The 13,108-nt window shown below is 35.2% G+C and overlaps 2 protein-coding genes across 2 annotated transcripts; one reads left to right on the top strand and one right to left on the bottom strand.

The window, feature by feature from the left end:
* Positions 1–11: 11 nt before the first annotated feature.
* LOC142533022 (mitogen-activated protein kinase homolog NTF4-like) lies at positions 12–5,878 on the bottom strand. Its single transcript, XM_075639606.1, has 6 exons — positions 5,641–5,878; positions 5,416–5,545; positions 2,548–2,685; positions 1,406–1,738; positions 661–841; positions 12–386 (listed from the first exon to the last, which is right to left on the bottom strand). Exons 1-6 carry the CDS (start codon positions 5,847–5,849, stop codon positions 211–213), a joined length of 1,167 nt encoding a protein of 388 aa, XP_075495721.1. The 5' UTR covers positions 5,850–5,878; the 3' UTR covers positions 12–210.
* Positions 5,879–9,766: 3,888 nt separating this feature from the next.
* Positions 9,767–13,034, top strand: LOC142533751 (auxin response factor 17-like). Its single transcript, XM_075640629.1, has 3 exons — positions 9,767–10,806; positions 11,840–12,592; positions 12,839–13,034. Exons 1-2 carry the CDS (start codon positions 9,841–9,843, stop codon positions 12,536–12,538), a joined length of 1,665 nt encoding a protein of 554 aa, XP_075496744.1. The 5' UTR covers positions 9,767–9,840; the 3' UTR covers positions 12,539–12,592; positions 12,839–13,034.
* Positions 13,035–13,108: the final 74 nt, after the last annotated feature.

The following is a 13,108-nucleotide window of genomic DNA, read 5'->3' as shown; positions in this document are numbered from 1 at the left end:
TCCCAGAAGAGTTTATAGAAGTTTCGAATATATCCGACTTTTATTATTTCTCAAATGTATTTATTGCCAAGGAGTTACCTGTACTCGAGCCATCCGGGCTTCGGATGAACTAATATGTTACGCACACGAAATTCACAGATATCGCAAGAATGGCGTTGGCATTACTTGCAAAACATGTGAATCACGGATTATTTTGCAAGGAATAGTTGTTTAGATGTTCTGATACCCTGGATTGCATGCAATCGACTCCTGGTAGATCATCTCCTTTATCTGCTCTTCAGCCATGTCTTTCTGCTCAAAGTAGTCGTCGAAGGGCTTTAAGCAAACAGGCTCGTCATTGATGTCATGCAGATACTCCAAGTATGGATGTTCCAATGCATTTTCAACTGAAATCACAAACACACACACACGTCACAAAAATTTGATTACAATGAGACATAAATTGACAATTTGAGGAAGGATTAACGGAACAGGCCAATCTCTGATAAAGAACTATATCATAGGATACCATTCTCCCGAATTTAAAGAAACGGTATGTGAAACAACAGAAAATGATGTCACTTTATATCTGGATCGAGGAATATAGCTCAGGCAAGCGCACAATTCCAGAGAAGAGGACTCGGTCAGAACTTCAATTTCTCACAGAGGAGAGTTCCATACCTGTAATCCTTCGTCCAGGATCAAATGCCAGCATCTTCTCCACGAGATCGAGAGCAAGCGGGGGTACGTGAGGAAACTTTTCAATAAATGATTTTCGTTGATATGGTGGTAGTTGCCTGATGTATTTTTTCCCGTTTTCATGCAGGAATTCCAGATCGGCCTCTGAAGGGGTGCCAATCAGCTGAAAAGCAAGAAAGTTCCATATTAACGCTGGGACATGGTATCGTGTTCGTGGCAGTGCAATACATCAAATGAACCAGTAAGGGGAACCATGTTCTGGACGATATGCAGCATCATGGATATAATGAAGAATGAGAACATTTCAAATCAAATTGATATTAAGATGCTGCATCCGACAGTGAACAAGCATTGGTATAGTTTTGAACTACAAATAGACAGTTCACAGCAAACACAATAAATGAAAAGAAAGAGTGGTATTTGTAATACTATAGAGTTGCAGAACAAACTCAGGAACAAAACTATCAATAGCAAAGTAATTTCCTCAGTCTTCACTCTCGGTATTCAAGTTCAAATAAGACGAACTTAAAACTTGTAGATTTGCATCACCATAATCAAGGAGTTGCATCTAATTCCTTTTCTGGAGATTTTTCAGCAAAGGAGAATGTATTTACATTGTCATAATTATTGCTGATATTCAATTTAAAAAAAAATAGAATGATAAAACATTTTAATGTAGTTGTTACTAGAAATTCAAATAGTACAATGCAAACAAAGGGAGACACACCTCCAAGAGCAGACGTAACTGATGCACTTGATCTCTTCCAGGAAACAATGGTTTACGATTCATCATTTCCATGAAAATGCAACCCACTGACCACACATCAATGGCCGCAGTATAACCACGTGACTTTAACAAAAGCTCTGGTGCACGGTACCACCTTGTGACAACATATTCTGTCATAAATTCAGTTTCAGACGTAACACGGGCCAATCCAAAATCACATATCTTTAGATCACAATTCCTATTCAAAATAAGATTGCTGGGTTTCATGTCCCTGTGCAGAACCTTCGCCGAGTGTATGTACTTCAACCCACGAAGGATCTGATACAAGAAATACTGCACCAACAATATATATGGTTACTCTCATATAATAAATTATGTGTGAGAAGCATGTTTTGGCAACAAATGGCTAGACACTGGTCCAAACTGATACAAAAGTCCGTTACAAGATGCAGAATGGCTGTTTATTGACTAACAACATATACATTCCAGTTCATATAGAAGCAATTAAACATATGGAAGAGACCTATTTGACTATGTCGACTCAGCCCACCAATTACACCCAATATAATGGAAAAGGTTGTTTTTCTAGATTCACCTGTTCTTACCTCCTGACATGATCATATTCACAATAGATCTCTCCTCAAAACACTGCATCAACTCCACCCTAACAACTCAACATTTAAATTATGTTGGGAAAGCATTATAACCATATATAACAATATCAACCTGCAGCTAAATCGTGTTACCTGACAACTTTATCCTTCATAAGTGTCACAAGCAGATATGTTCATCACTTATCTGGTTGTCGTATAACGACCATGTTTTTTGAACATGAGAAAACATACCACTACAATTATGTAATCATGCCCACACTACTTGCATCATCTTGTCAAATGCTTCTCCTTTGACATCAAGTTTTTTAAAATTAAGAAAAGAAAACGTCCACCTGAATCAAGCCAGTGTCAATCACAACAATAATTTATAGGTAGTGCAGATAAGTCATGAAACATAAAAGGCCTGGCCAGTTTGATACAGATCAACAGAGAAAATTTCATTGTAGGGCACAAAGACCCTGACTTATACACTCAAGATGCAGCAACTTAGTCCTCTTAATATTTCAAGACAGTGCTTTAGAAACAAACCTGGCGATGCTCCTCTGACAAGGCTTGATTAGAATGGATAATTTGATGGAGATCAGTGTCCATAAGTTCATACGCAATATAAACATCATTAAATGTTTCTCTCTGCGGGGGTGGAATTATATCTCTAATCGCCACAATCTGCGACATATAAATTCGCATAATTACCATATGGCTTGTGTTCTAATGAATAAATAATTGTGCCTTGAATTCTCAATGTCAATAATATTATGTAGATGCAGGTGTTATTATTAAACGCGCTGAATGTAGATTGCACGAATAAGATGGCACGTGATGGTGGTACAAATATTTTACCAATCGCATCCCCCTATATATCTTTTTAAAAAAACTTAACGGTTATTTGGGACCCAAGGCGAGTTCACAGTCGACTAAGACTATATAATTTCTGAATTCATTTATCGTTCCGAGGCTACAAAACAAAAAAATGCTAGAAAAAAGTAAAAATGGTTCTCTAAAGTATAAAAGGACAGAGTAGCATAAAATTTTACTTAATTTGTCGAGCCAAGCAACTTCCTTAAGCACTGAGAAACCATGAGCCGAAAAACTCCCTTAAGCTCGAAGAAACCACAAACACGCTCGCTAAAGCTCGTGATCACCCTCTTAAATGATGTAACCAAATAAGAAATACTCTATAACACTTAAGTTAATTGCAAAATAGTAAAATCTACAACTGAACTCTGAAATGCAGGGTCAGTGCCCCCTCCCCCAAAATAAAGCACCATAAAAAAAAGGAAAGAAATGTCAACAACATTTCACGCATCTATTTTGTTTAATAGTCACCTTATATAAACTATATGTATTCACATTCGGACAAAACAAATTGATGCGTAAATGACACAATACAAAGTTAGCAACCAAATGGAACTTCCAATGTATAATTCCATGAGAATTAAATGATTTCGGCAACCATAATGTACCTGGTCATCATTTTTTTCTCTTTCAGCCACAATAAGGTACGAATGATTAAAAGATGAGTTAGCCTCGGAGAGACACGCATGCATTAGGCGTTTGCATTAGCCTCAGAGAGACACACATGCATTAGATCACCCTTCTCGAAATTTAGACACGTTTGTTTAATCATGCATTAGGCACGATTTCACAATTACGTAAATAATATGATCACAGCTCATTTTTCCAATTTGGATCGATGTGGATCATGAATAAGTAATAATTAATATCTGATCAAATCAATTCTGCCACCCAAAAAATTCTGTGCTCCAACTGTCTCGGACGACACTTGATTTTCTATCTATTTCGCATAGAAATAATATGTCCTGGTGATATTAATACTAATCATATTCGATGTAAGACATATAAAAAAATTCACAAGAAAGAATGACTCCAATTGTAAATTCTTAAAATATGCAAGTTGAACAGTGAGGAAAAAATCGCATGTGGTCATCAATTCGTGCGAAAATAATGAAGTCCGTAAACAGCGTGAACTCTACATGAGATTCGGATTCCCATTCAAAATTAGCACTATATTAACACCTTAGGTATTTGCTGTGTAATTTTCAATTTACATAATGTTGAAGGCCGAGATTTTAAACCTATTAGTTCATGTGCATAACATACGAATTGCAAATTAAAACGAGATCTCTGTTGTGTAAAGAGTAAAATTTTAGAGTTTGTATGTATATAAAATCTGCTATTATCATGTGTTTTAATGTTTGCAAGTAAGACTAACTCAAATAAATCACACAGTGCCATTTTTCGAGTTTCCTCCCCGCTGTCAAATACGACCTTTACTCTTGTGTGAAATAATCATTGAAATTGAGAGATAGAAGGAAAAAAAAGCTGATATCTCCTATATATGTCATGCGTGAAACTAATAGTCAGATCATGAATTTAAATACAAATAATGTACAACCACTTTTCTATATCTGGTAATCAGGAAACATTATTCAAATAAGGATCCAGGGCATTGTTTTAAAACAATTACCAACTCAAACTAGCTTGTAATTTGTAATTAACATTAGGCATCCAAATTCTTAGATGACTCTATAAAACCTCTAATCTCCTTGCGATACATGTTTCCTGATTTTGGATATTACTTTAGGAAGAAATTATCAAATCAAAAAACTTGAAGAAATAAAATCAAATATTTTTCCTCGATAGAACTATAAGTAGAATAATTCCCCCAGAAAACTACTTTCCCTTGAATGCATACACATCAAACAGTTTCACAACAATTCCATTTCATATTTTATCGAAATGATCGCAAGAGAATATTAAATCACACACTTACTCGCGATCCATACGTGTAGGAATATAATTGATGGTTAACCAAGACATTTAATTTACTCCTTCAATCACAGGGGAAAAAAAAAAAAAAAACTATGACTGATCGAGTAGAACAAAGTCCCAACTTTCGGCTCTCGCTCACTACCAATTGCACCATTCTTGGTATATTCTAACATGGCTTAATAATCAACCAGATATAATGTACCGAAACAGAACAAAATAATTGAAAGACTGAATTTTGAGAAGCTTTCAAAATGTCATACTCGATCCAGCCAACAAATATACAAACAACCGTCAGAAATTTGCAGTTTCTTCAACCTTACAAAAATGTTCATCTTCTTTTTATACAGATTAACTGATGACCCATTAAAGTAGACAAAGAAAGGTTAAATCTTGTAATTAAAAAAAGAAAAAAGATTAAATAAAAACTTGATAAATCCACGAAAATACTGGAGTCAACAAAAAATAAAGAATAAATGACTTCCTGATCCACAATTCGCTATCAGTAAGAAGTCAAGGAGAATGATTTTTAATATAAAAAAAAAACTACATACAATGCACATGCCAAACGCAAACATTTTTACGCATAGAAATAATTCCACTGACGTTTTCATGCTCCAAGTGCCGAAGAATCTTGATCTCACGTAGAGTCCGCTTCGCATCGGTTTTATTAGCAAAAGCATTCGCTATCTTCTTTATAGCCACCAGCTGGTTCGTCTCCGAATTCAAAGCCGAGCTTACGCACCAAAAGAACAAAATCCAGCACTTCATTAATGATGGAAAAAATACAGCGCATAGTTATTTTAGCAGAAGTAGCCAAAAAAATATTACCAGACGACCCCGTATGCCCCTTTACCGATGGGCACTACAGGGGGCTTGTACTTAGCGGTGACCTCGAAGAAGTTACCGAAGATGTTATAGTGAACGAATCTACCGCCATGGGTGGGTGTGGGCGGTGTGCTTTCGGTGGTGGGCGATGGAGGAGGTGGCGGCTCCTCGGCCGGCACCGGGGTCTCCGGAGGCTGCGGGTCACTGTTCATTTCTGTTGATTCTTGTTAGTAACTGTACAACAAAACGAAACACACGAGTGTATCTATTTCTCCCTCCCCCTCATTTCGTGCCTGTGTGTGCGCGTGTATCTATTTGTGGGGCCCACTTCATTCTTTTTAAAAAAATCAAATTTAGAATTTTCTTTTTTAAAGGAAATTTTATATTTTACGAATTTCTGTCGAAAGATTTTGTTAATATCTAACAAATCTTTTTCGGATGTCACACTCTAAAAATTTATAACAACAGTAATGATTATTATATTTTTTCAAGTCATAAAATGCATATATATATATATAATAATTTTATATATTTAGCATAATAATAAATTAATTAATTAATTAATAGCTGACTGTTGAGAAAATCCAACGGGAATGCGGCTGCGCTGTCCCAATGTGTACTTATAGATTTTGTTATGCCCCACTCAGGTGACGGGGCACGGGCCGCACGGCTATGTTTCATTTTACAATATACGAAGCCTCAAAATAACCGAATAATTAATTCTTTCGATAATAAATATAAATATATATGCAGAGGAAAAATATATAATTAACTAATTACCACCTAGACAATAATCTTTTTCAATATTAAAAATAATAAAATATTGGCCACAGCCATTTATATTTTTCAAAGGATAATTGTGATTTTAATGCGATTTATTAGACTTTAATCGTGTAATTTTTCAAGATTTTTGCACGGTTGTGGACCTTTTTCCACCCGACAAATGTAATAATAACACCAACATCGTAAATTTTGATTTATATAAGATTAAACATAATATTATATTTCAAAATCTAAAAACAATGGTGATGGCATAAATATAATTTATCAATGAATTACTCAGAACTTGGTCGTAAATTATAATTCACAGGTTTAGCAAGATTTGGGAAATATCTATAATTTCATTTAGTAAACCTGTATCTTTTTATGGCAAAAACTTGTGTGAGACGGTCTCACGGATCGTATCATGTGAGAGGATATCTTATTTGGGTCATCCATGAATATCGGTAGGGTTGACTCATCTCACATATAAAGATTCGTAAAACCGTCTCACAAGAGAATCAGTTTTCTTTTTATATATCAACCGATATCAGGCGATGACATTCGATTTAAGATTATAATGGCACTGCGTTTAATGGAGTCAGAACAAGGGAAAAAAGGCAACTTTTTAAAAATGATTGTTTTAAATATTTTTTTCCGGATAAAATTATAATACATCTTTTCACACGGAATATTTGGTGGAAAAGTTCATCTAAAGATTAATTTGATTTAACTCTTGGGCGAAAATTTGTGTGAGAGGTCTCACATATTGTATTTTGTGAGACGAATCTCTTATTTGGGTCATCAATGAAAAAATATTACATTTTATGCTAAAAATATTACTTTTTATTGTGAATATCGGTATGGTTGACCCGTCTCACAAATAAAAATTCGTGAGAACGTATCACGAAAAACATACTCAATCTCTTAACAACGCACATATTGGTACATGCCATAAACAAACAATATTCGCGACGTATATTGTATACACAGTCGTTTATATAATGTCATCAATAGCACACTCATAGGTGCATGTGATAGAAAATAGTATCTGTCGTGTACTTTTAGTACACAATATAGCGACGTATTTACTTTATTGAACTCTGTTATTTTTTTTATTTGTACGTTTTCAGTCATGAATCGAAAGATCGTAAAGGGACGTGTATATTGTATGAGCTTTCAGAATTTGGGTTTGATTATGCTTGATTGGGGCTCCAGTTGGTCTAACATATCTTGAAAACTTTTGAAAAGGCCCAACTAATTAAATGAATAGTCCATTTAGAAATATACTGACCCGGTCCAATACATAGTTCACACAATAAATATTATATTTATTTCCAGTTAATAGTTTACATCTGCTTTCATATTTTCTACCATGTAAATTTTTTTTTTTTTATTTTTGATGAAATAGTCACTATGTTGCGTGCGTCTGTGTACTTAATATGTATAGTAAATAAGAGGATAGTGTTGGCATTTTTAATTTTTCTGATTAGGGTTTGGTTTTGGTCAAGTTTCTTTCTATTTTAGATGTTCACGACACAAAACTATACGAGAAAAATATATAATTCCAGATAAATCATTAATTTATTTATCATGTATTTATTTATTGATAGGATAATCGGTATTATATATTTATTTATATTATATTATAATAATGGAAAAGTACAAAAACGTGACATGCATCTTGTCTCTGAGCAGGTGTGGCTTACTTGTCCATTCAACTGACATGTCATTTTTTTTTATTGTTGTGTTGTGAAGGTTCATGCAAGTTCAATGCACGCGCTTTTTGTTTGGATAGCTAGATTTCTTAGACCATGTTATTCATTTTTATAGAATTTAAAAATGATTTAATTTTTTTAAATATATTTAAAAATTAATAATAAACCATAAATTATAGACAAATTATAAAAATAGTTATATTTCTGTATATTTTTTGCAAATTATTTTATTCTTTAATTACCACATGTTTCAAAAAGAGTTGACGGAATATAATACATTTCATTTATAATAATTATGATAGTCTTTGTTTTGAAAAAGGAAAAATATATGTCAATTTGATATTAAAATTGTTAAAAATAATTAAATATAATGAGATATGTAATAGTTTTGAGTACATGTTGATTTATCAGTGCAACAAAAACGAAAAAAATAAGTACAACGGTTTTTGTAAAATAAAATTTATATGTTTTTATTGTTTTTTTTTCTCAATATATGTTTCTTTATACGATTTTAATTTTTATTTTGTAAAATTTCATTTTTAATTTGTTATAATTTTTTCACAATTTTCGTTTTTTTTTCGACGTGACGCATATGTATCATAAATGCAGTGCTAATTTGACGTTAACATGTGTAGTTCTACATCAACACTCATGACTAAAAAAGCTTAAAATTGTCAAAAATCGAAATATACATGATTAAATTGACATTTGATTATACATATAACCAAAATAACAAAAAAACGAGCATATAAGATAAAAAAATAGTTTTCTTATAAAACAGTGTAGATGATATCATATTATATTTATGAAAAAGATGTGATTTTGTAAAAGTCGAACTTTGGTGTAACTTATTTGAAAATGAGGCAAAGTAAGTTCAGTCAGGTTATATAATCATGATACAAAGCGTGCATTTTACGACTCTCATATAAATACGATGTTCATAAAAAAAGATATGATATATATTGACACATAATTTTCTCGTGTTTAGTAATATAATTTAATATATTAGCATATATAAAAGAAAGAAAATATATTTGTGTAAATTAAATTATCTAATATAGTTCATTAAATATGTTTTTTGTGAGTATCAAACTTGTAAAACAATGTTTTCTGTTATATTTTTGTGATACATTTTATTACAACAAATATTAGATATACATGTCTGATTTAATTGAAAACTAATTTTATTATCCGGGGAAATAATTACATAGCATATTTTTATGACATGACGTGATGTGATTAAACATTTTTTTGATTTATGACATTTCTTTTAAAAAAAATTATTTGAAAATGACCTTTAAACATATATTTAATACAAAAACTAAACAAATGATAAAGATTTTTAAAAATAAATTTCAAATTCATGATCAAATAAAATTAGTTAAGTAATTTGTAAATAATTTCAGTCGCAAATCATTAGGTGATTTGTTTCCAGTGAATAAATAATACTAACGACATTCCCAAGTAGGTAGAGATGACGGAAATAAATGGACATTTGGATGGGCGTAGGTGTAGCCCAAGCGCGAAGAAGCGCGTGGGAAATGTAGAAGACAGTTATGACGTCGTCTCACACATTCCCGTAATTCCCAGACAAAGGCGAGGGTGTTTTTGCAACATTTTAAATATTCATCGGTTTGCCCCACACCCCTCACTCTGCCTCTTCAGTCCCCGCCTCTATACGTAACCTATACATACACAAATACGTACACGCCTCCCACCGTCGACGATGTCTAAACCCTCCCCCGCCTCCGAGGTCGACGCTGGAGTTTGGCGCGCAATTGCCGGTGCCTCCGTCCAAATCCCCTCCCTTCACTCCTACGTCTACTACTTCCCCGAAGGCCATATCGAGCAGTGCCCTTCTCCCGCCATCGTGAATTCCAGTATTCCCCTCAAGAGGCCATTGATTTTCTGCCAAGTTCTATCTGTTCGTTTACTCGCGAGCCATATCTCCGACCAGGTCTTCGCCAAAATTCTCCTCCAGCCACTTCACCCCCACGTGCAACGCGTGGCGAATCACAACGGCAACGGCGATGACCTTCACAACGTCGTGGTTTCGTTTGCGAAGATTTTGACTCCATCGGATGCGAATAACGGCGGAGGGTTTTCGGTCCCGAGATACTGCGCTGAATCGATTTTTCCACCACTCGACTTCGAGGCTGACCCCCCGGTCCAAAAATTGACGATGAAAGACACCAATAACAATGCATGGGAGTTTCGACACATCTATCGGGGCACACCACGCCGCCACTTGTTAACCACTGGTTGGAGCAAGTTTGTCAATGCCAAACGCCTCGTTGCCGGAGATTCCACTGTTTTTATGCGGAAAGAATCCACTGCTGAGCTCTTCATTGGAGTAAGGAGAGCTGTTCGATTTGGTACCAAAAACGCGTGGACTTCTGCCGAAAACGCTGCCAATGGTAGCAAGGATGAGGCGATGGAGGCGATGGAGAATGCGGCCAAAGGAATGGCATTCGAGGTGGTGTATTATCCCAGGGTTGGATTACCAGATTTTGTGGTGAGCGCGGAGAGGGTGGAAGATGCATTGCGGATTTGCTGGAGCCCGGGAATGCAGGTAAAAATGGCAGTAGAGACGGAGGATTCGTCGAGGATGACATGGTATCAGGGATCCATAACGGCTGCCGCGTCACTGGAGGCCGGGCCATGGCGCGGTTCTCCCTGGCGCATGCTTCAGGTATGACACGATGCAACTGTTCATGCATGTAGAATTTATATGACATTCTTGGGTGGATATTTATCTTGACTATGAGATTGCATAATAGTAGGTTAAAAATGTTTTTCCTTTCTGGATTCTTTTGCTATAGTTTGAGAGTCGAATGTGTTTTAATGTTAGCTACAGTAAGCATTGTTTTGATGTTTAGAACAGTTCCACATCATGGATGTTGGATTTTGGACGCTGTATATATGTGTCTTTGAATTCCGGTATTGGCTTGAGTTGATTATGGGCTGTCCGGTCGATGTTATGTTCTCTATTTTTTGTTTTTTTTCCTTTTTCCCCAAATTTCTTTGGTCCTAGCCCTTTTATAATAAAGTAAAAACATTAGAAATTAAATTCATGATTTGCTAAATGTGTTGAACAGATTGAAAGAAGGGTTTATAGGCTATCTGTTTCTGTTACCGACGTTATGCAATTCAAGACTGCTGCATGTTATTGCAATACATTGGATTTGTTTCATTGTTCAGAAGATGGAGGCGCACAGGCAGTGATGCAATATTCAGAGCGTTTCATTGAAACACGGTTTTTGTTTGTTTTGTTATGTTTGAGGCAATGATGCCGTGTGCTTGATTTGGTTAGATGCTATATAATAGAGAATAATTATAAGCTCTTGTATTTGGCTCTGTGGTTGTAAAGTCAAAGATGCTTTGTAATATTTGCCCGATATGAAAATCAGTGTGTTTTGGTCTTGTGTGTTTAATTTGACTTTATGTTCGGACTGGAAGAAAATGTCGTTCTCAAATTGTCAAATGCATGTTTAGCAGTTATCATGATGGGAAATTGAGAAATTGGCAATGTATTGGAAATGCCAAGAGATCCAAACTTTGAAGTTGCGTGGAATGATGTTTGCATTTGTCTCTTCTTGCTGATGATTTTTTTTTCCTGTTCTTCATCAAGTCATCCTAGTACTTTTGAATACTGCAGGAAAACGCAACATTCAAAAGCTTTCTACCACCATCTTGTTCTGAAGTTCTTTAATTTTCTCATGTAGGTCACATGGGATGAAGCTCAACATCTGCAGAACATGAACATATTGAACCCTTGGCAAATTGAATATGTTTTGTCTTTGCCACAGCTTCATTCTCCATTTCCTCATCATAAGAAATTGAAAGTTCTGCAGCATCATGGGAAGCTACCCAATGAAGGGACAGATTGTTATGTCACTATGAAAGAGATAACTAATGTAACTGCAGAGAATCTGAACTTGTCCATGTTCAACCATTCTTTTTTTCCTGCCAGCATGCAGGGAGCCAGGCGAGATCAATGTAGTATATCCAGTTTGTCCAACTCCGAGAGTGATAACTCCCTCCAGATTTTCACCAACCTACTTACAAATGGTGCAGATTCAAAGTCGAAACCTGTCTCTGCAGCTCCAAACATTAAAAACTTTCCTTTGGACAACTTATCATCAAGTAGTCAGAACAGCGATCAATTATGTGGCATTGGGTCATCTGGACAGCAGGTGCGTCCTTCTTCAAGTCCAATTGGTGGTGGTTCATTTCAGTTGTTTGGAAAGCTCATCCAGATACCCAAGCCCGTGGAATGTGGTTTGAGCAATGAGGGTTGTCGCACAGATGGTGAATACCAAGAAAATAGTATTTTCAGCAACCAACCAAATTCTTCTCCTAGACAGAATAGCAGCGGAGTGTTTGTAGGCCTGATTGTCAATTCTAAAGAGCCTCAGCTTTAACAAGAAGCATGTTCTATATCAACTACTCTCTGATGGCAATTCGAAGCTGTACAGGTAACTCCAAGGATTCCTTTTTTATACTACTAGAAGAATTCGAAGTATAAGTTTCTTGGTAATGGTTAAGTGGAGAAGACTCGATAAAAATACATGTTCTCTCTTTGTTTTTTGCTTTGCATTCTCACGAACCTGATCTTTGATCTTGCTATGCAATCTTGATCTTGGTTTTCCTTTTTCTAAAGGTGATTTTCTACCTGATGTTTTTTTATTTGATGGTTCTTTGCTTACAATTTCTGCATGCAGGTACTTGACACAGGAATTCGACTGGAAATCTGACTCTTTCAACAGCACAAACAAATTCTTCTCTATGCTTTTTGTAAATGTTTAGGCTCGGTTACTAATACCGTGATTCAGACTTCCGCCATTAAAGATTACTTGACATAGTTACCATTTGAATTATAATTCTCAGAGTTGTGCAATTGAATCTGACATTTTTGTTTGAACGTGACGTGATTGAATATAGACATTCTATATGGCAGCGCTTATTCTGTAATGATGATCTTTAAACGTTAG

The sequence above is a fragment of the Primulina tabacum genome, chromosome 18 (genome assembly GCF_025594145.1).
Source record: "Primulina tabacum isolate GXHZ01 chromosome 18, ASM2559414v2, whole genome shotgun sequence".
Taxonomy (NCBI): Eukaryota; Viridiplantae; Streptophyta; class Magnoliopsida; order Lamiales; family Gesneriaceae; genus Primulina; species Primulina tabacum.
This window is presented reverse-complemented; position numbering and strand designations above follow the sequence as displayed.

Coding starts and splice junctions, on each gene's coding strand:
- LOC142533022 (XM_075639606.1), bottom strand. CDS start 5,849: ATGAACAGTGACCCGCAGCCTCCGGAGACCCCGGTGCCGGCCGAGGAG. Junction 1,739..2,547: donor TGTCAGAGGAGCATCGCCAG/GTTTGTTTCTAA, acceptor TTGTTGGTGCAG/TATTTCTTGTATCAGATCCT. Junction 842..1,405: donor AGTTACGTCTGCTCTTGGAG/GTGTGTCTCCCT, acceptor CTTGCTTTTCAG/CTGATTGGCACCCCTTCAGA.
- LOC142533751 (XM_075640629.1), top strand. CDS start 9,841: ATGTCTAAACCCTCCCCCGCCTCCGAGGTCGACGCTGGAGTTTGGCGC. Junction 10,807..11,839: donor CTCCCTGGCGCATGCTTCAG/GTATGACACGAT, acceptor TTTCTCATGTAG/GTCACATGGGATGAAGCTCA.